The 22,757-nt window shown below is 35.7% G+C and overlaps 1 protein-coding gene across 3 annotated transcripts in view; it reads left to right on the top strand.

The window, feature by feature from the left end:
• LOC150098790 (nuclear transcription factor Y subunit alpha-like) overlaps positions 1 to 22,757 on the top strand; it is a 162,907-nt gene that overhangs the window by 57,422 nt on the left and 82,728 nt on the right. For all 3 annotated transcript variants that reach the window (XM_090405100.1, XM_090405099.1, XM_090405101.1), the window contains exons 4-5: positions 6,494 to 6,547; positions 18,564 to 18,675. In XM_090405100.1, coding sequence (XP_090261226.1) covers positions 6,494 to 6,547; positions 18,564 to 18,675 — 166 coding nt within the window. The remainder of the gene's footprint in view (positions 1 to 6,493; positions 6,548 to 18,563; positions 18,676 to 22,757) is intronic.

Genomic DNA, 22,757 nt, shown 5'->3' with positions numbered 1-22,757 from the left:
AGAAGGTTACAAGTGGGGTTCCACAGGGCTCATTACTGGGACCTATATTGTTTAACCTTTATATCAGTGGATTGCAGGGGAATATTCAGTTATTTGCAGATGATGTGATGCTGGAAAGGGTTGTTAGTAATAGTGCAGATGTGGTAGCCCTGCAAGAGGATTTGAATAAACTGGGCAGATAAATGGAGATATCAGTTTAATTAAGCTAAATGTGAAGTCTTGAAGTTTGAGATACATCGATGGGAGGATGCATACTCTGTTGAAGGAACTGTAATGGAGGAAGTGGGGATGCAAGGGATCTGGGGGTACTGCTTGATAGAAACCTGAAATTCAGGGAACATATTGCAAAGTTGGTGGAGGTAACCCAGAAGGATTGCTGCAATACTGAGAAGGATGCTGACCTACAGAGATAATTGTCATTCCCATTGTATAGAACTCTGATCAGAGCACACTAGCACTGTTGTGCTCAAATTTGGTCCCCAGAATTTGAATGGGATAAATTAACCTTGGAAAGAGTGCATGCAAAGACAGATAACAAAAATGATATCAGGACTGTACAATGTTAGTTATGAGAATAGAAGGGAATGTGGACTGTGAAGTTTCGTAGATAGGTGATATGATTGAGACATTTAAACTGTTGAGAGGTAGTTACAGAGTTGACACTGGGGAGTTCTTTCATTTCATGGAACAGGAACAAGGACAAGGACCATCCCTGGAAGTTGCAAAAGAAAGTCATGAGCAAGAGAATGAGGAATGGTCTCTTTGCATGGAGGATGGTTGAACTGTGGAATGCATTGCTTGATAGAGTGGTGAGAGCATGAAGTGAGTTCAATGAGTGGTACGATAGACTTTGTGTTTTCTAGGTCGGGCCTCTCACAATGAGTCTTGTGACTCCATGGAGGCCTGAATCATCATCATAATAATAATAACAGAGGACCTATTTTTAGTATTCAGGTCTGATTAAGCAGAGCTAATGTAAAATGGCATGGTAGGATCATTTAAATAGAATGGGAGAAGAAGAACTAGTAAAATAAGTGTTTTCAACAAAAATGGTAGAAAAAGACCTTAATGAGACCAAGATATAGGTGAGATGATGCAGTTAGGAGATGACTTTAGGAAGCGATCTTAACTGCATCAAGAAACATTTGAAAAGAAAGTTTTTGACTGGAAACTTTAGGAAATGTTCAGAGACATTTTTTGCTGGAAACTAATCCTGAAAGCTTAATTGTATCAGGCTGTTAAAATAAGGGCAACCCCTTGTAGTGGTGTGCACCAGAAAATAATTCTGGGCTATGCATTGGATAATTTCTTTGTTAGCAGTGATGACACCACCATGATTCTTATTTGATATTTATTAGTTTAAGAGAAGTTTTGTGAAAAAGAGATGTCAAGAATGGCTGACTTAATTTATTGCATAAAAAAGAAAGATAAAAAATAGAGCATTTATTTATATAAAAACAGTTAAATTTTTGGACCTAGCATTGATTTATGTGGTTTGTATACACCCGTTGATGGTCAATAGCTGTGAGATAAAAGAACTGACAGTAAACAAGGAATTGCCCAGAAACTGTGTTGAGGATAGAGTAAAATTTGTTGGGAATCTTGCATTAAGGAGGATATGCAAAAAAACACAGAGGACAATGTATAAAAAGGAACAAAAAATCCAATTAAAGTAATGGGAGAAAGCGAATAAAGTTAGATACTAAAGTTTGAAAATAAAAATCCAGTATTGGATAATGTGGAAGCCTGATGTTGGAGACAAAGCATGTGGTCACTTCAGCTTTCCAGTATGCTGCACTAGATGGTGAAAATATTTCATATTAAAGAACAGATAAAACTTACTTTAAAGAAAATCATTTTAATTGTAGAATTTTCTACAATTAAATTTTTTTAAAATTTTTACTTATTATTTATATGCTCTAACTTGGTGTGTACTCTTTTCTATGACTTTGAAATGTCACAGAAAAAGAGTTCACACTCTTTTAAAATGTCAGTTGAACCTGGTTAATTCAAGCTTGTTTGCTTTACAAATTTAAACTCGGTTTAAAGACTTCAGAAGCATCCAGAAAGATATGTGTGATGTGGCATTTGGAAAAGATGCGGTAGCAAAATGTGCTGCACAGAAATGGTTTAAAAAATTTGTTTCTGGTGATTAATCACTTGAAGATGCACCACGTTTTGGTAGACTCTTCGTTATTGATAATGAAGAATTACATGATGCTGTTGAAAATAATTCAAGATTAACTTGTCAAGAACTTTCACAAATGTGTAATGCGAGTGATGAAACAATTCATTTACACTTGCATTAACTGGGAAAATCATGGAAGCTAAGAAAATGGGTCCCACGTACATTATTAGATGACAATAAACTTCAAAGGCCATCAGTTTGTTCTTCACTTCTTTCATGTCATAAAAATGAGCTGTTTTTGGATTACTTTCTCACTTTTGAGCACATAACAACAGGAAGCAAAGTTATCATTGGTTGTCATCAAATGATCCAGTACCGTGTACTTCAAAGGCACCACTTGGATTAGTGATCTACTCGATGCAACTCAAGCATGTGCCGTTACTTCAGAAGCAGCCAGGACTGCTTAATCCGAAAAAAGTGCTATTCTTACAGGACAACACAAAACCTTATACTTTTTTTTTTGGTTACCTGATATAAACAATTTGGATTAGTGAACAAAGGAAAGATAATTATTATTGTGAGGGATATTAATTATGGCAGTATAGATTGGAATGAAGAGATAGCATTTGGGAATAAGGAAAATGAATTTCTCGAGTTCTTGAGAGAGAACCATCTCAGGCAGCATGTAAAGGAGGGCACATGATCGAGAGTTTTAGATCTGATCATTTCATCAGAGGATGTAATTGTGAGTGGGGTTTCACACTTTCCTCCAGTTAGAGTGATCATGAACTGATCACTTGGATTGTGGTCAGTCATGTGCAGATTTCTGTGAGGAAAAGATATATGTGGAATTATAAAGCTGGTGATTATGACAAGCATAGGAGACAGCTTGGAGCTGTAGTATGGAATGTGGAGTTGAACAGTAAAAAAATAAATACTGCTTGTGAACTGACAAAGAAATACATGACAGCATCAATGTGTGAATATATTCCAAAAGCCAAAAGGCTGAATAAGATAGGTGTAAAATGAATGAAAGAAGGGTTTAAGCATGAAATCTGGAAAAATAAGGTACTTTGGAGACAGTACAGGATGAATAATAGTAATAATCATTTACATGAAGAGTATAAAGAACAAGCCAGGAGAGTGACTCAGTTCGTAAGAAAAACAAAAGTGAAGTATGAGCAGAAATTGCCAAATCAGGTGAAGAAAAACCCTAGAGAGTTTTTTTAGATATGTGGCAAGTGGAAGGAAGAATGATCATATAAAATGATGTTAATAGATGAAAATGGTAGAATTGTTAATGCTGCAGAAGACATTGTTGAGGTATTCAGTGATCAATTTATAAGGGTGTTTCATCCTGATCAGAGTGGAATAATGAGGAACTTAAGTGTAGAGGACATAGGAGGGGGGGTGGCTTACTTGTGAGTGAGCAGGAGATATTTGAGGAAATAAGTAACCTCAATGTCAATACGGCAATAGGATTTGATGACATATTACCATGTGTCTTAAGGGAATGTTCCAGGGAATTGGCATGTATGCTTGTTTAATAAGTCTTACAACAGCACAGATTCCAAGGGAGTGGAAAGAAGGTAAAATTGTTCCACTATCATAAAGGTGGTGTAGTTTCAAATTGTAGGCCAGTCTGTATATCTAGAGTTGTGGTGAAGGTACTGGAGAGATTGGTGAGAAGTAGCATAGAAGTGGGTTGATAACAGCAGTATTCTCTGTGGTTATCAGCATGGATTTAAGGGGAGATGATGTTTCATTAACTTATGTACTATAACAAGGTGACATATACCTTGAATAACGGAGATGCATATACAGTGGTGTACTTAGATTTTGCAAAGGCTTTTGATAGACTGCCACATGACAAGCTCTTATATAAATTGAAACAGATGGGATTGGATAACAGACTTCTGAGTCGGATCAGTGACTGGCTGTTGGATAGGTATCAGAAAGTTGTATATGGAGGTGCAGTATCACGAAAAAGAAAGGTTACTAGTGGTGTGCCACAAGGGTCAGTTTTGCATGGAGAGCATTGTTGTTCAGTTTGTATGTTCATGATATTGGGATAGGTTTAGCTAGTGATATGCAGCTATTTGCAGATGATGCAAAACTGGTGAGAGCAATGCAGAGTCAAGCAGACATTATGGTCTTACAAGAGGACTTGAATAGATTACATGAATGGGCAGGTGAGTGGAACTATCAGTTCAGTGTTGCAAAGTGTAAGGTTTTGAGATTTGGTAAGCAATGATGAGATGCAAAGTATACACTTGGTGGGGAAACTTTAACGGAAGTAGAGGAGATAAGAGGTCCAGGAGTGGTGGTGGACAAGGACCTGAAATTCAGGTGCCACATTGCACAGGTTGTGAAGACATCACATTGGATAATGGCAATAATGTGGAGGACCCTGACATGCAGAAATAAAAGGGTTATGATACCATTGTATAAGTCTCTTGATCAGGCCTCATGTGGATTATTGTGGACAGATTTGATTGCTGGTTTTTCTTGGTGATGAGGATACATTGGAAAGGGTCCAAAGAAGATTCACAAAGGTGGCCAGTTGTCTTTGGAATGTGGAGTACGAGGACAGATTGAGAGAATGTAAATTGCAAAGCCTCATGAATAAGAGGAAGGGGGGGGGCAGATATGATTGAGAAATATAAGCTAGTCAGGGAAGAGATTTTTCATAGAATGGAAGAGGAGGGGGAGGGGTAGAACAAAAGGCCACCACTGGAAACAACTGTATAAGGAGGGTGTGAGCAGAGGAGTGAGAAGAAAGTTCTTTGCATGGAGAGTGGTTGAGGAGTGGAATGCATTGTCTGAGTATGTTGTGAATGTAGACACATTAAATCAGTTTAAAGCATGGTTGGATGAGCATTTGGTGCAGTAGTGTGTACCTCCCACAATGAGTCTCTGACTCCATGGAGTATCTTATCCCTTTCTAAAATATCACAGTTCATTTTAATTCTATCTTGCGAGCAGAAAGTGATTGCTTAGTATATTTTGAAAAGTTCTGGCAAATTTTGCCCTTGCAGATGGTCTGATTCAAATGAAAAATTGAAATTATTATTAATATCAGAACTCCTGGATTCAAAACTATCACATACAAAGTTCATTCACAACGTTCTTAAGCAATGCAGTCCATTCACCACTCTCTATGCAAGCAATCTGCTTCTTCAAGGTCTCTTCTCCCATTCTAGAATCAGTTACATGAAGAGTAACTGATTATAAATTTTCAAAATTCTTCCATATTAACCTGATAATAACTTTTTGCCAACTTATGTGCATCAATCATATCCCCTTCCTCTCTTCCTCTTATTCACAAGACTTTGAAAATTGCATTCCCTCAGTCTGTCTTTATGCCCCACATTCCAGAGACCTAGTTACCACCTTAGTTATTCTAATCTAATCTAATGTGTCATCACCACCACGAAAACAAGATGTCCAAATCTGTACATCTCATTTTCGATAAATTCAAGTCTGATCAAGGCCTCATACAGTGGAACTATAACTTCTTTATTTCTGAATGTCAAGGTTTTCCGCATCATTACCATAATCCGATGTGATGAGTTTACAACTTGTGCAATTTTCTCCTGAACTTTAGATCCTTGTCTACCACTGCTCCCAGATCTCTTGTCTCTTCTAGATCACTCATATCCTCTAATATAATGCATTTCAATAAAATCTCTCCAGCCAAGCTAAGGAAACAAATCTAATGGGGTACTTTATGCACTTTGCCATACTTTCTTAAAAGCATTGTCTTCATATACATTTCTAGAGTTTTGCTTATGTTTGTAATTTTTTAATCAAAATTTGATGTGCATTTGCTCTTTTGTTGTGTACATTTTTAAAGATGGTATTAGTAGAAGACACATGCTTACAGAACATTTCTGAATTGTGGATCATTTCCTTTGTCTTAAAGCAATACTGTGCTTTAATCATATTAAAGATATTATTTAGTTTAGGTGCATGCATCCTGCCACTGGCTTTTCCATCTTCTTTAAGTTTCCAAAATTCCTAAAGACACATCCACTCCACATATAAAAGTCACATTAGGGAATTAATTTTTTGCTCAGTTAGGAGGTATGGTTAACCAGTTGTATGGAGGAGTCAAGTTGATATGTAATCCATTCATGTATTAGTTAACTAAACATTTGGTTATTAGAGGATGAAATAAAATAATTGGGGGATGATGTGTATTTGCTGAACTAAACATTTGGTTATTAGAAGATCAAATAAAATAATTGGGAGATCACAATGTATAAATTACAAATTGTTAGTATATTTTACTTTTATAATTTGCAGATCATAATTTTGAACAAATTACATGATTTACATACATTTTTATAATCCACTTTTTAGATTCAGGTTATTCCTATTGGGCAGTTACAGGGACAGCAAGGACAACCACAACAGGTACTATGATTTATTATCATTTCTTATTACAGATATGTATGCAAAAGAAAAATTATTATTGTTATCTTTACCCTCCATGGAATCAAAGGACTCACTGTGGGAAGCCTTGAATCCATTCACAATTTCTGCACTCGCCACACTTTCAGCCAATGTATTCCACTCACCAATCGTTCTCCATGCAAAGAACCTGCTTCTCACTCTCCTGTTCATACCCTCATACAGCTTCCATGGATGGCCTCTAGTTTTACCCTTGTCACCCTCTACTCTATGAAATATCTTCTCCACATTAATCTGGTAACAATCCCTCACCAACTTATGTATCAAACATGTCCCCTCTTCTTCTATTCACAAGGCTCTGTAAGTTGCATTTCCTCAATTTCTTCTCATATCTGACATTCCGTAGACCTGACACTAACTTAGTAAACCTTCTCCAATACATCCTCATTCCCTGAAAAACCAAGGCACTTTATGTACGGTAGTCCATATATGGCCTTATCAAAGCCTTATACAGGAGAACCGTAACCTCTTTGCCTTTGCATACCAGTGTCCTCCTCATCATTGCCATAATCTGTTGGGATATTCTTACACTTTTAGCAATGTGCTCTCTAAACTTCAAGTCTGTTAACTAATTAGTATATTTTACTTTTATAATTTATCTCTCCTTTCCTCCACTTTAAAAATTTCTCTATTAATTGCATACTCTGCATCCCAAACTTGCTTTCCAAATTTCAAGACTTTGCAACATTAAAATGATAGCTACAATCATTTGTCCACTCACATACCCTATTCAGATCCTCCTACAAGACACACCATCTGTTCTACTTCTCATAGTTCTTCCCAACTTTGCATCATCGGCAACCAGCTGCACATCTCTAGTTAAGCCAGTCTCAATGTCATTAATGTACAAGTTAAACAATAATGGTCCCGAAACAGATCCATGTGGCACTCCACTAGTGAACCTTCCTATTTTGAGATACCACTCTGCCATATACAACCTGCTGATACCTATTTGAAAGCCAGTCAGCTATCAAACTTATTAGTCTGTTATCTAATTCCATATATTTCAGTTTAGCTACCAGCTTGTCATGTGGCAGTCTATCAAAGACCTTTAAAAAATCCAAATACTGCATGTGCATCTCCTTTATCAAGTGAGTTTATCACTCTGTTGTAATACATGAGCAGATTGCTGAAACATGACCTCCCCCTAACAAACCCTTGCTGACCATCACAAAGAATACTACTATTTACAAGCCACTTCTGAATCCTAGTCTGCGCTAACTTCTCTGTTACCTTAACAGCAACCCCAGACACACAGATTGGCCTATAATTTGTACCTTAGTCTTAATCCTCCCTACTTTGTGAAGCGGAATAATTTTTCCTACCGTCTATTCCTTAGGAATAGAAGGTAGGAAATTGTTGTATATCATGTGTTGTAGGAAATAAATTGTTGTATGTTATATGTTGTAGAAAATAAATTGTTGTACATCCTGTTGTGAGGCTCATGTTAAATAGTTGTGCCAAAGGTGCTATTAATTCTGTAGACCATTCAGTCAACACACACAATATAATGCCATACCCTACTGCCTTATTAACATCAAGTTTACTTAATTCCTCATATATTTCCTTCTCATTCACCATCAGTCCCTCCTCCACTGTACATTCTACACTCCAGCTTCTCCTAATGTTGCTTTCATCAAGAAGAAATACTCTGATAAATTGATCGTTGAATAATTCAACTATATCATCCACATTGGTTACCAATCTGCTAGTGTCATCAACTAGCATCATCCTTCCATAGTAATTTTTCCTTCTATTTGTCACATATCGAAATAATTCACTGTTATTTTTCTTCTGGATTTGTGGGTTAAATGAAATTGAACTTGATAATCTTATATTGCAGCTGCCTTAGCCTATACTTCTCTTAAGTGATTTTAATGGAACCAGCTCTCTTTACAGTAATGCCAACACAAACAGACGATATCTTATCATTGAGCAAATGCTTGACAATCATTGCTTAAAGTATTGGAACCAAATAGTATATAGTATAACACACACACACACAGTAGAAGTATGATTGAATTGTGAAAAATGGAACAGGTATTATAACTAAAATAAATAAGACATTTGTTTTAAGAATGGCTGGCTAATAAATTTAAGAGAGCCTTGGAAGGCTTCATTCCAACATTAAAACATTTGAGAAAGGATATAGTTATACATATTTTATAACCAAGTAGGCAAACTGTGTTGTACTTGTGCTCTTAAACTTCAAATGAAGTTCTGTAAAGCAGTAGTATACAAAAATTGCATAACCTTTGGTTTGAATTCCTTTATTATTGCAAAATCAAAATCTCTGAATAGCCTATAATGATACTTTTATTAGGTCTTAGACTAAGACTTTCACTGACTTGACAGTATTGTTTCATTCTTTGATTCAGTTCAGAACAGACAGACAGAGAACGCTTATGAAAGTTGCTATTTGAAAGTTATGTTGCATATATAACATGTATGTATATATCGTCGTCGTCTGAGCAATTCAGGTATAAGCTTTTTATGTCCTGTTCCTGCTCTGCAGATGAAGTTGATCTTTCCACGATAATCTTGGACGTAAATATATATATAAGCTGTAGATTAATAGCTGAAATCTTAATTATTAAGAAATTGCTTTAAATGTCTTCATTCTAGCTTTAAAGTTTATTTCAGAAAAGAATAAGATAATTGTGATTGTGCAATGAATTTCAACAAAAGTGTTGTCAAGTAAGCATATGACTACAACACTATCAGAATTTACAAATAACTAATGATAGCTATGTCTGTGATATAATAATTATCACTTTCATCATTTAGGTATAGCACCGACACTGATGATGCTATAAGAATTTGTAGGGAAATATTTGTTTTTAACTGTTTTTGGTTAATTAAATTTAGTTCTTTTACTGCAGGATGTGTTTATTTTTGATTTATGGGACATCTTTGGATTTCTTTACATTATCAGAAATGATAACACTATATTCCATCTATTTTTTTAGAGAAGTGAACAACTTGAGAAAATAATGGTGGTTGCTATAGTGAAAGTTAGCTGAAATGTTGAGCTTCGGTCGACTCTAACTATAGCAAATACTATTATAACAGCATCACTCACTATAACAAACTGCCAAGAAGTTCCCAGATACAAGATATTGTGCAAAATATTCACTGTATCTTGGATTCCCAAACTTTCTTGGTTCACGGCACCTTTAGTATATATGTGTCATTTTTTTATGATACCTCCATGCTTTTTATGTTTTGTGACTGTATGCCACCTTGTAGAATGCTAGGAAAGCATTGCTTGGTATTTATTCTTGCTTAAAAAAATGTACCTTATTTTGTTCTTTCAATTTCAAACTGTGCACCTTGATGCACAGGTTGAGAACCAATGCACTGTAGTAGGCTATCCAGTAACAAACCATTCCTGTGGTCCTTGGAAGTTTCCTTTTGCAAGAGTGTCAACTATATTAGATAGAAAGTCAGTACTTATTATTTTTTTTTTATTTAAAAAAAATACACCTTAGACCATTGTTGTTGTTATTTATTATTATTATTATTATTCGTGATGTCTCCAAGGAATCCGAAGACTCATCGCAGGAGGACACCTACTGTACAACTCCCCATCTCCGCTACTACACCGAACCTCTGCTACCAATCGCCTACATCAACGCCATCTACTGCCCACCACCACCACCACAGCTAGTGCTTTTTTTTGTCTGTAAATTGCGTGTATTCTGAACAGCCAATTTTTCTGTATGTAGGATGAAAAATCCTGAGTTTCCAGGAGAAAAAACCCTGCTACCTCTGTATGAGATCGGCTAACTCATCTTCAATTGAAAAAGTCCATATAAAGATTCCTCTCGTGATGACGAGAATCGAACTTAGGCCTTTTCTAATCGAAGGGCGCAACGTGTCAATATACTATCTAATCATTTCTGACTTTGGTAGTCTTGTGAACATAAACTCTCTATCTTAGTCAGTCTCTTGTCTCTTCTTTCAGCAGTTGTAAATTCATTGGTAAGTTCATTTATGTTGTCCATCCAACGCTTTCATTGTTTTCCTTTTCTTCTTCTCATGCCCTCAATTTGCCCTAATATAATTTTGTTCTAGCCTACTGCCAGAACAACAAAATAAATTGTATACATGAGGTATGTATACATAAGTATGTATAAGCGTTAATGTTAGAATGGAAGCATTTAAAGCAATTTCTTAATAATTAAGATTTCCCCTACTAATTTATAGCTCACATACATACAACTTAACTATCAAATAGCAACTTTCAAAAAAGTAATGAGATTTTTTTTTGCAACAATCGACAGCACTGTTGCACCAGCAATGACATAGTATGTTAGAGTAATTCTTGCTCTTTCCATCAGTGTCAGTTTCTCGTTGGTGGGATAAACACCTTGGTGGGAAATCCTGAACAACATTTTGCCGTTAAATTTTCTAAATTGCGATGGTTCTACTGAAATATTCGATAAAATTAAGCAGACGTGTTTTAATGATTCTTTATGGTGCTCAGGTGTTTAAATGGCACAAGATGTTTTTGGAGGAGAGAGAGAAACCATGAAAGATGAGTATTGTGAATGGAAGCCTGTCACAAGAAAAAACAACCACATCGCGTGAGGATGGTGATGCAAAGATTGACTTTTAACACTCCAAATAATCTTGGAAGAATTGCATATTAGTCATTTCACCATTCACAATATTTGACTGAATATTTGGACATGCAAAAGATCTGTGTAAAGATGGGTCCAAAAAATTATGATGAAAAAGATTGCCACCACAATGATTCCATGGAAATGCCAACTTCAAACTGTACCTCATTTTTAAAATTGTGTTATTACTGAGAACAAAAGCTGGTTTTTTTGAGTATGATCCTGAAATGAAACGTCAAGTTCAGAGTAGCACAAAGAATTCTCCAAAAACCAAAGAAGGCATGCATGGCAAGTCTAAAAGGAAAAGCATGATTGTCATCTCTTTTGATAGTCACAGGTGGTCTACTAAGAATTTGTACCTCTGGAGCAAATGTCAATCAATTTTACTAGAAAGAAATCCTTGAACAGTTGTGAAAATACATCTTACAAGTGCATCTAGAGATTGTGAATGATCGAATCTTGCATCACAAATGTGCCTTCTCATTCTGTACTGTCAATTTGCAAGCATTTAGCCAAAAATGCATTCCAGTATTGGAACAGCCACTGTACTCACCGACTTTACCTCCATGTGACTTTTTTTTTACTTTTTCCCCAGTCTCAAGAACATTATAAGGTACCCATTTTGAGACTATAGAAAATATTCAAAGAGCCATGACAGAGGCCATAAATGAGCTATCAGAAGGGGACTTCCATTCCTATTATACCACATAGAAGAAATGTTGACAGTAGTGCATTTCATGCGGGGGGGGGGAATTACTTTGAAAGTGGACATGATGTATTAGATGATTAATTAAACATGTGATTTTATATGAATTTTGTCTTATTACTTGCCTGTAAACTTCGTACACACACACACACACACACACACACACACACACACACACGCTGCCTTTTGGTTACTATCAGAGCAGAAGATCATTGTCATCATAACACATTATCAGTGAGTCCTGAATGCTGGATGATGTGAATGAGAAGTAGTTGTTAAGTGTCAGAAATTTTGTTGAAAAAGTGTACTTTATGTAGTATGTTGCTATTCTTATTTACTCAGGTTATCAAAACATACTCCTATCCATTATAGTAAGAATAATGACAAATACAAAGGCTGCAAACTAGTCCAAGGTGCTATCCAAATTCAGGGAATTTAAATAGCATGCATGAACCAGTTCTGATACAACCTTCCAGCTCTATAAGGGATGAGCAGTACCTTTTGTGAATCAGTATTCTAAGCCAGCATAGAATACTGATTCACAAAAGGTACTGAGCAGTACCTTTTGTGAATCAGTATTCTATGCTGGCTTAGAATACTGATTCACAAAAGGTACTGCTCATCCCTTATAGAGCTGGAAGGTTGTATCAGAACTGGTTCATGCATGCTATTTAAATTACTTTAAATTACTAAATGAACAGATGGCATCAATGGCAATATCATATTAAAAATATGATATTGCCATAGATGGCATCAATGGCAATATCATATTTTTAATATGATATTGCCATTGATGCCATCTGTTCATGCCTCTAATCTTTCTCAGGACTCTCATATCTGCGGCTCTAGTCTTTGGTCAAGTGTTTTACTTCTGACCCAGCTCTCAGATCCCTAAGTTAAAACTGGTTTGAACACTGTCTTGTATACAGCTAATGTAGTGTTCCGACTAATTTCCGACTAAAAGAATAATGACAAATACAAAGGCTGCAAACTAGTCCAAGGTGCTATCCAAATTCAGGGAATTTAAATAGCATGCATGAACCAGTTCTGATACAACCTTCCAGCTCTATAAGGGATGAGCAGTACCTTTTGTGAATCAGTATTCTAAGCCAGCAAGCTGAGAGGCCATGTTCTTGGGTTACATGCATTTTTATAATGTAGTGTTTTAATGGTTTGGTCATTTCTTTTCCAACTGAAATGGTGGACTTTTAGGAGCAAAAAATTTGTGTCAAATTTTGCTTCAACCTCAAAAAATTGCTGCAGAAACCCACTTAATGCTTAACATGTTCGCTGCCATGCTACTTTGGCATAGTCTGTTCCCATACACCGAGCAATTTCGCTTCTTCAAGGTCAGTACGGTAATCTCGTTGCCAGCGGTAAGCGTCATACAAGTATACTCGTAGTTGGCTTGTGCAGAGCATATACCATCTATGAGTATATACAGTTTTGCTGCTAGCTCCACAAGCCAAGCATTTTCACTTCTTCAAGGTAAGTACGGTAATCTCATTGCCGGCGGTAAGCGTCATACGAGTATACTCGTAGCTGGCTTGTGTAGCTCATATACCAACTACGAGTATACTCGTGTTAAGGAAGCATTTGATGATAATATAGTGTTGAAAACTTTTACTCAATACAATTGTGGGGAAATGCCATTAGGACTAGAAGATTTTTTTATACCCAGCTCATTCAAGATTCTAATGCCATTTTTGGTGAAAGACTATAGGAGATATGTGATGCACTGTTTCTGGTATGGTTAAAGCTGATTTGTCATAGTTAACTATGGAATTGTAGCAGATTATCGATTGGTTGCGAGATTATTTCAGATCTAAGATCAAATTCTAGCTTTGAAATTTGTTTTCTGAGAATAACTCCTAACCTCTACCTGTTATGGAGATTAATCAGGTTTAATCCACTTGAAATCATCTTACCTCCTCAAGGTGGTCTCACTTGGTGTTATAACTATGGATATATATAAAACAGGGATATAACTGAATAGCTAAATTTTATATATGGTGAGAATTGATAAGTAATTGAGATCTCCAGCATCTGACAAACCATGCAGTAGTCAGAGATCCCAAGTTTCAAGATCATGCAGCTGCCTTAAACACTAATCTCCATACCACCAAAATGCAGTCTTGCCTTTTTTGTTACCAAAAGGATATCAGCTCATCTAACCTTACCTTCAGTAATACACAAATCACCCTACAGGGTGATCTCTGCTTGGACTGAAATTTATCTCCTTCCTATCCTGGCACAAACATATCACATATCAATAGTTACCTCAGCATCCAGGCATTATTTTCTGCTCTAGACCTTACTTTTTACCCATCCAACTACTAATTCTGTACAAATCCTAAAATTTCCCATCCTTGGAATGCTGTTCACATGTTTGGGGTAGTGGTGTACATGAAACCTGTAAAAATTCTTGTGCTCTCCAGAGTAGAGTGATTCAGCCAATAGAAATTCATGTGAGCGAGTGAGAGGTAATCTATCTCACAGATGTTTTTTTAAGTAGCAGATGTACTTTTTGGCTCAGTGTCTTTTCTACAGGTTCTTCCATAGATGCTGCCCAGCTGAATTAGCAACTGTCATGCCTCCACTATCTGTTGTCTGTTGAAACAAAACTGCTACTTTTGTTGCAATATCCCTTTTCAGTATAACTGCAAATATACCAAACCTGCTTATCCATCTACCTCTATCTTCCAAAACAGCCTTCCTCAAAACTACCCTTCCCCCACAACTCTTCAAGAAAAATGCTATAGATTCCTTTTTTCCTTAGTCCCCCTTCCTTGCAGCAATAGTGTGCTGTAGGCTCTTGTGTGGGATCAATATTTTAAAAAAAAAAATTCTTACTATATTTGCATGTTCGTATTGTAGCAATATGTGGAAAAAAACTGCTTAAATCAGTTAATCAGTTTAGTAACTATTAAATATAATATTTAATTTAATACATGACATTTTGCTATTTAAAATTTTTTTTTTTTTTTCATTTTCAGCAACTCTCCACTACCACCTCCATAGACAATAACAGCATAACTCATTGTGTTGAGAAACAACATATTAGAATCACTATTTTCCAGTTTTAAACCATTCATAAAGAAGTCAAAATAGAATTATGTTTAAATTCCACTAGTTTCGTGAAAAAATTTTGTTTCACTTCATTAGGAAATATCACAAATAAATTAAAAAACTACAAGCAAAGTAATAACAGTTAACATTTCTAGTGAAGAATATTTGAAAACATTTAAACAATGGAAAGCGTGCATTTGCTGTTATGTTGGTTTGTGGGTTGCTGTACACTGCTAGTAGATACAAGTGTGTCATGATGGATTAAGGAAGACCAGATTTGATGTAAAATCATCCCCTGTTTTTATTATATTGTAGAGAATACTTTTCATTTCATGAATACAAATCATTTCAGCTGATGCTTTGAATGCTTTTGAGTAAAGGCAGTAATCAATGTAGATCATTTCAGTTTGTTGCCATTCTACTAGATGTTTTGTATCTGTTGTATGTGATTGTCATCATAACACATTATCAGTGATTCCTGAATGTTGGATGATGCTGCCAGCCCTGAATTGTGCTTTCTTTCATTCTCAAGTATTTCCCCAGATCAGCCCATAACTGCAACTGATCTTGTAGACACCTGGTTTTTTAAGTGGCAGATGTGGTCAGGGCCATACTTATGCACAGGTGCATAAGGCTCTAGCTACGGGCCCCCAAACAATGATAGAGGGGTCTCGGAGCACTCTAGCACCTCGGGCCTCAGGAAAAGTGTAGGTACAGCCATGGATGTGATTTAGGAGGTTCCAGATCATTGGAGATTTTGTTCATTAGATAGAAAGTGACTTTTAGATTTTTTTGCTGAAGCAATCTTGATATTTTATCTGTGATTAATTGTATGTATGGGAGAATCACTGCTCCTTTATATTCTTGGTTTATTGTTATATTTGTTTTGAAGTTGAGATGGAATCTTGTTAACACTAATGTTCTGTTGTAGCCATTTTTGGAAGGACAGAATTAAGATACTATAACTCTTGGTTTTTTTATCTATATTCATGGAAATTCTGCAGGTGCTATTGTGTAAGGAATGGATGATGTCCTATTTTTTGTGCTGGGTGGTGATGAGAAGCTGCATGTAGATAACATCCTGCATTAGTTGGTTTCCTGTACACTGAGAAGTCAAGTGTTCTTTGCTCTGATATCCCAACTAATGTATTCAAAAACGGTAAAGACCTATTTCTTTCTAATTTAACTGTGAATTTGATTTGAAGATGAATGTTGTTCAGGAAAGTAACAAAATCTTCTAATTAGACAGTAGAACTAGGCCAGATGATAAAATTGTTGACATATCTACACCAAATTTTTGGTTGTGTTTCTTGATTCTGGAGGGCTATTTTTTCAAACCACTCCATGAATATCAGCTAACATAGAAAAGAGAGGAGGCTCATACCTAATAGCCATCCAGTATCAAGGAACACAAGGGATGATTTTACATTAAATCTGGTCCTCTTTTATCCATCATGGTACAATTGTACCTACCAGCAGTATACAGCAACCTATGAATCGGCAGCCTGTAGAATAATTTTAATAACGTGTTAATTAAATAAATGTTTGCGCCATTGTTAAATAACGTTAAATTTTTAATTTAACTTTTACTATACTTTATTCTACTTCACTAAGTTAGGACTATAAACTACTTTATCATAAACCTCTGTTAATCTTACGATGACCAATTTCTGTCCTCCCCCCACTATTAAATAAACTTTGTATTATAAGTAAATTTAATGTGTGCAGTTCCCCACTCTCTTACAAATCAAATTAGAACATTTATTTTATTATCGACTGCACCATCTAATTTCAATAAACATTGCTTGAGAGTTAGGGTGAGGAAAAACAGGAATTAATCATTAAATATATGCTAATTTTTCTACATGCAAGTCGTGACTATTTGTATCTTATTATGCCTGCAGGTTCTCATTTTTTGGAGATAGCGTATTAGCCAAAAGAACAGATCAGGTAGTTACAAAACAAAAACATTTATTTTACTAGACAAGAAGAACGTTTACACTAGAGAGATTTTTCAATTATCACACTTAACTCTTTTTCAAACAGGCAATGCAGTCTGTTTGACAAAACTCCCAATTACTGGATAAACTCATTTAACATAAACTATGCACATACTTGCACACTTCGTAGCAGATTAAATAAAATCCTTCCCTCAAATACTGACATAAATATAGCCTGACTATATATCAATTCTTAATAGTACAGCTTCCTGTATTAAACTATGTGCACATTCACGGTCTTAACAGACAAGTTCTCTAATAATATTCCCACAAAACCTTGTGACTTAGTTACCACCTTATATACACACGTTTTCTTGTAGGCACATTCATGAACCCGGGATATACTTTCTAACTAATTACAAAAATATTGCCTACTTACTTATTCATGATAAACAAAGAATCCAATATACAGCATACTTCTTCAGGACTTTAGCGTCGGCTTCATAGGCGGTTGCTAGTAGATCTTTCCTCCATCGGACATTCAATACGGAATCAGCCATAGTTACTGCTAGGCTTGCATGTAATTGCTGAGGAAATTGGTCTGCTGTGATCTGGAGATGTAGGTCCTACAGCATTTGATGGGAGAAAAGCCTTGGCACTGAGTGGAAGCAAAAGCCCCGACAACGAATGGTAAAAGCCCTGATGATTACTGGGAGAAAAAGCCTTGAGCCAAGGGCCACAATCTCCTTTTTTTCCAAAATGTCACCCTTTGTTCTCTATTGCTGTCTTTTAGGGATTAGCCTCTAGCGATGACGTCAATTCTGCTTGATCAGTCAACAACAATTGACCTTGCAACCTCTGGTTGGTGTTACGTCATTGCTAATCTGGCATAATCTCTACTTACAGCTTTACATATAGTCAATATATATGCACTTTTACAGGGAACATTTTACATAGCACTTTATGTTTTAAATATCACACAATATAAAAAAACAAAAAAACTGTAAAATCGATTGAAAAATTTAGCAAAGCAAAATTTTTCTGCTAGAGATTTTATAGAAAATATAACAGCAAATGTGCGCTTTCCACTATTTAAACATTTTCAAATATTCTTCTTCACTAGAAATGTTAACTGTTATTACTTTGCTTGTAGTTTTTTAATTTATTCGTTCTATTTCCTGATGAAGTGAAACATTTTTTTTTCATGAAACTAGCTGAATTAAAACATTTCTTTTTGACTCTTTGTGAGAAATTTAATACCAGAAAATGGCGATTCTAAATAGCAGCATAAACTGTATTATGATTAGTCATCAGACATGTCATAGTTACTCAAGCTGAGCAACCTTTTTGTTGTTGATCAAGTGCATCTCCACATGCAGATGATATCCGTATTATGTGTACTTCATTGCATCAGCTTAGTATTCCTAAGATCAAACTCTCAAGAAATAGCCTTCCAGATAAAATAAATAAATAAATAAATATTGGCCTATGTAATAGCCATTTGGAAAAGTGATTGATGAATACAGGGAGGCTGAAGTATATTACATTAGTATGATTAATTTTAACGAACCTGTCTAATTATGAAAGAGCTCAACTGACAGCTGCTTTCTTTCATTTAGATAATTATCCAGCAGCCACAGCAGGGACAAATTATACAAACATCAGACGGTCAAACATTGGTTTACCAACCAATGACAGTTGATGGAACAAACTTTGTACAAACTCAAGGAGGTAAGATTTTTCTTATTCCATTAAGCTGATCACATAACTAAATATTGATGAATATGTTGTTTTCTACAGTGTGCTTCACTGCTCTCTTTTTATATCGATTACTTTATTGTAAGATTTCCTTTTAATATACTTATTTTGCATTACACTCTTATTATATTTATATACTGGTGTCCAAAACCTAAGGACGAACGCTATTTCTGAAGATGACAACTGCACATTCAGACAAATCAGCTTATGGCAATTTGTATAACTGATGATTTCAAGTAGAAAGCAGGTACACATCCATATTTTCAAATCGCGTGCAAAGGAGTCACATGGTAGCACTCAACAGGATTAAAGGCAAAAGGCTGTGCTAAGCGAATTGTGTTTGAAGGAAGCTCTTTTTGTAAAGGAATAAAATTGCAAACTTGGATGTCTTGTAATGTCTCAAATATGTCTAGATGATTTCACATAGGGAAGAAGGCTGCAGAATTGCTGATATTGCCAGAGAGTTTGGAATCTCACATAGTCTTGTATCCAGGCTCTGGCAGTGTTTCAATCCAATGGAATGTGTTCCAGATGTTTGCTAAGAGGTCGCCCTCACTCTGCATTGCAGCATGAAAACAGATTTTTGGTTATAACAGCAAAATGTAATTCACACACCATGGCAAGTCAGCTCTATTCAAGCACAGGTATAGATATCTTGACAAAGTATGGCAAGACATCTGCAATAAGTAGGCCTATATGTCCAAAGGCTTGTAGTATGCATTCTTTTATCCACAGCTCATCGTGGAGTGTGTTTTCAGTGGTATTGTATCCATAAAAATTGGACAAGACACCAATGGACTAATGTACTCTTTACAGATGAGAGTTATTTTAGTGTTTCCTCCGATTCTAGATGACACTTGATCCAGTGTGAACATGGTGCTGCTTACTATCATGAGAATGTTCTTGAAAGGGATAGATACAGTGGAGCTGGGGTAATGATGTGAGGAGGCATTATGCTTAATGGATACGCTGAACTACAGGTGCTGGAAAAAGGAACTATGCCTGGTGAACGATATTGCAACTAAGTTCTTCAATCATGTTTGATTGTTTCATTGTTGTAGGTGAAGAATTCATTTTTATGGATGACAGTGCCACACCACATCGTACATGAGCAGTGGAGATACTTCTGGAGATATTACACTGAGGATATTAATCGAATCGAGGGGCCAGCATGCTTCCCAGATATAAACCCCATAGAACACATTTGGGATGCAATAGGGAGACACATTGTTGCTCGAAATTCCTCTCCACAAAACAAACAAGGCCTTATCCTTGCTCTGAAGGAGTGGATAGTTTGTCTCAAGGACTCCTTAATGACTTGGTACTAAGCATAGTATGATATTGTGAGAGCAACATTGCAGTTGGGTGTGGACATATTCCATACTGAAATGGCTCTCCAGATAGTTTTCTGTAAGCACTGTGCATTAATTCCTTAACCACGTCATTAGGAAATATGTAACTTTTGCCAAAAACATATTGCAATTTAATATGTATAAAATTTATAACATAATTTTTGTGTAATATAATTTATTGGTATGCTGACAATAAATTTATGTTCACATTTGGCTGCAGTCATGAAAATCTTTTCATATACAGGTAAAAATGTAGTTCATTCTTAGCTTTTGGGCACTAATGTACTTTTAGGTTGTATACTCTTATATCCCTTATGCAACTATTTACTTTCTTTTTTTCCATAACCTTTCTGTTCTCTCAATTCGTGCCTAATTTCCTTATGTTTCATTAGCTATAGGTAACATTTCCATCTTCAAATCATTCAAACTCTCAAGATATTTATTTTCTGGATAGAGGAACGAATTCCTGATGATTGGAGTAGAGCTCTAATAGTACCCATATATAAAAAGGGAAATAAAACTGAATGTGAGAATTATAGAGGTATTTCCCTACTGAGTGCTCCAGGCCAGATTTATGCCAGTATACTTGAGAAACGGTTGAGAAGAATTGTGGAAGAAAAGCTTGCTGAAGAACAAGCTGGATTCAGGCCAAATAGAGGCTGTCAGGATCAGATTTTCACTTTACGACAAAGAGTTGAGAAAGCATGGGAATATAACAAAGAGATGTATTTAAGTTTTGTCAATCTGGAAAAGGCATATGACAAGGCGCCAAGAGAGAAGCTATTCAATACGCTACAGTTATATGGTGTCAATGGGGCATTATATCAAGCAATACTTAATCTTTATTTGAGTTGCAAGTCGGCAGTTAGAATTGAAGGAAGTACAGGAAGATGGTTTAATGTTAAATCTGGTGTGAGACGAGGATGTACATTATCCACTCTGTTATTCATTATCTATGGATCACATTACGAAGGAAAGTGATATTAAACATGATATCAGAATTGGAGATGTTAATGTCAGCTCTTTGCTTTATGCGAACGATGTTATACTTCTAAATAAATCCACTCTACAAGTTTGCAAGACTCACTGACTAAATTGAATAACTGTTGTAATAGATATGGTATGAAGCTCAGCGATACAAAGACAATGAAAATAGGTAGAATTGTTGAAAATGTCAACTGTGCTTTGAATGAAGAACCTGTGGAACAAGTAAAACATTTCAGCTACTTGGCACGATTTTTATTGAAGATGGTAAATTAAATATGGAAATAGACAACAGAATCAACAAAGCTGGTTTGGTAGGAAGTCGATTGAATAAATTCATATGGAATAAGAGAGAAATTAGTCGGAACACTAAGTTAGCTGTATACAAGATAATGTTCAAACCAGTTTTAACTTATGGATCTGAGAGCTGGGTCAGAAGTAAAACACTTGACCAAAGACTAGAGACTGCAGATATGAGAGTCCTGAGAAAGATTAGAGGCATGAACAGATGGCATTAATGGCAATATCATATTAAAAGCGAGGATATTAAGACAGAACTTGACATTGCGAGCATTCAGGAATGTATTAGCAGAGCTAATCTCAGGTTGTATGGTCATAGAAAGGGCGAGAAAAGATTAGCAAAACAAGTGTTCTCTGCAGGTTGACATGAAAACGACCCAGAGGAAGACCAAGATATAGGTGAATTGATATGGTACAAAGTGCCTTAGACGATAGAAATATAAGATCTGATAATGTTGGAATCTTGACAACTAATAGACTGATTTGGAGGAAAATTGTATATAGGAAGTTAGTAATAATGTTAATTTTTCATGTAGTACTATCATATCCTGTACACCCCTTGAGGGTACATGTCAGGAATTTGATGATGATATTCTAATGTGTATGTCCAGTTAAAATCTGTCTATGATTACAATTGTCATTTGTTGCCATCCCATTTTCCCTTCTAGTTTTCCACTTCAGTAGACATATCATTATTAGAATACTAAATACTGCTTATCCTTCTTTTTTTAATGCTCTTTCTCAGTCCTTTCTAATATTTATGGCATTCATATCAGCATATTTAAGACTTTGTAGCAGTTCTTTGTCTGATGTTGCTCTCCCTGATCTTAACTATAGCTCTGCAGATCACTATTCCATTTCTTGACTTTAGCGTAATATAATGAGTTTTGGTTGAAATATTTTTCACTCCTTTTCTCCCATAGTAACTCTCATTGTTCTAATTCAGCTCATTATTTTCTCATCTAATGGTAATTCTCGTGGAAAGGCTTAGACATTGGTTATGCATTTTTTACTAAATAATTTAAGGAAATTACAACGTCAACTAGGATATACATTAAAATAAATTTTAATAAACTTCAGTATTTCGGCAACGCCACATTGCCATTTTCAAGGAACTGAAGAACAACACGCATTCACGCAGGCACAACAAACAGTAAGTGAGGAAGAAGCAGGATGCTATTATTTCTCCAGGAGAAATAATAGTTTCCTGCTTCTTCCTCACTTACTGTTTGTTGTGCCTGCGTGAATGCGTGTTGTTCTTCAGTTCCTTGAAAATGGCAACGTCACGTTGCCGAAATATTGAAGTATACTAAAATTTATTTTAATGTATATCCTATTTGACGTTGTAATTTCCTTAAATTATTTAAGTAAAAAATCTAATGGTAATCTTTTCAAGTTCATTCATCTGTATTTAGTGGA

Source organism: Typopeltis vanoorti, chromosome 15 (assembly GCF_054136105.1).
Source record: "Typopeltis vanoorti isolate ZY-2024b chromosome 15, IOZ_Tvanoo_1.0, whole genome shotgun sequence".
Taxonomy (NCBI): Eukaryota; Metazoa; Arthropoda; class Arachnida; order Uropygi; family Thelyphonidae; genus Typopeltis; species Typopeltis vanoorti.
Note: the sequence above shows the minus strand (reverse complement) of the source record. Positions and strands in the feature narration are given on the sequence as shown.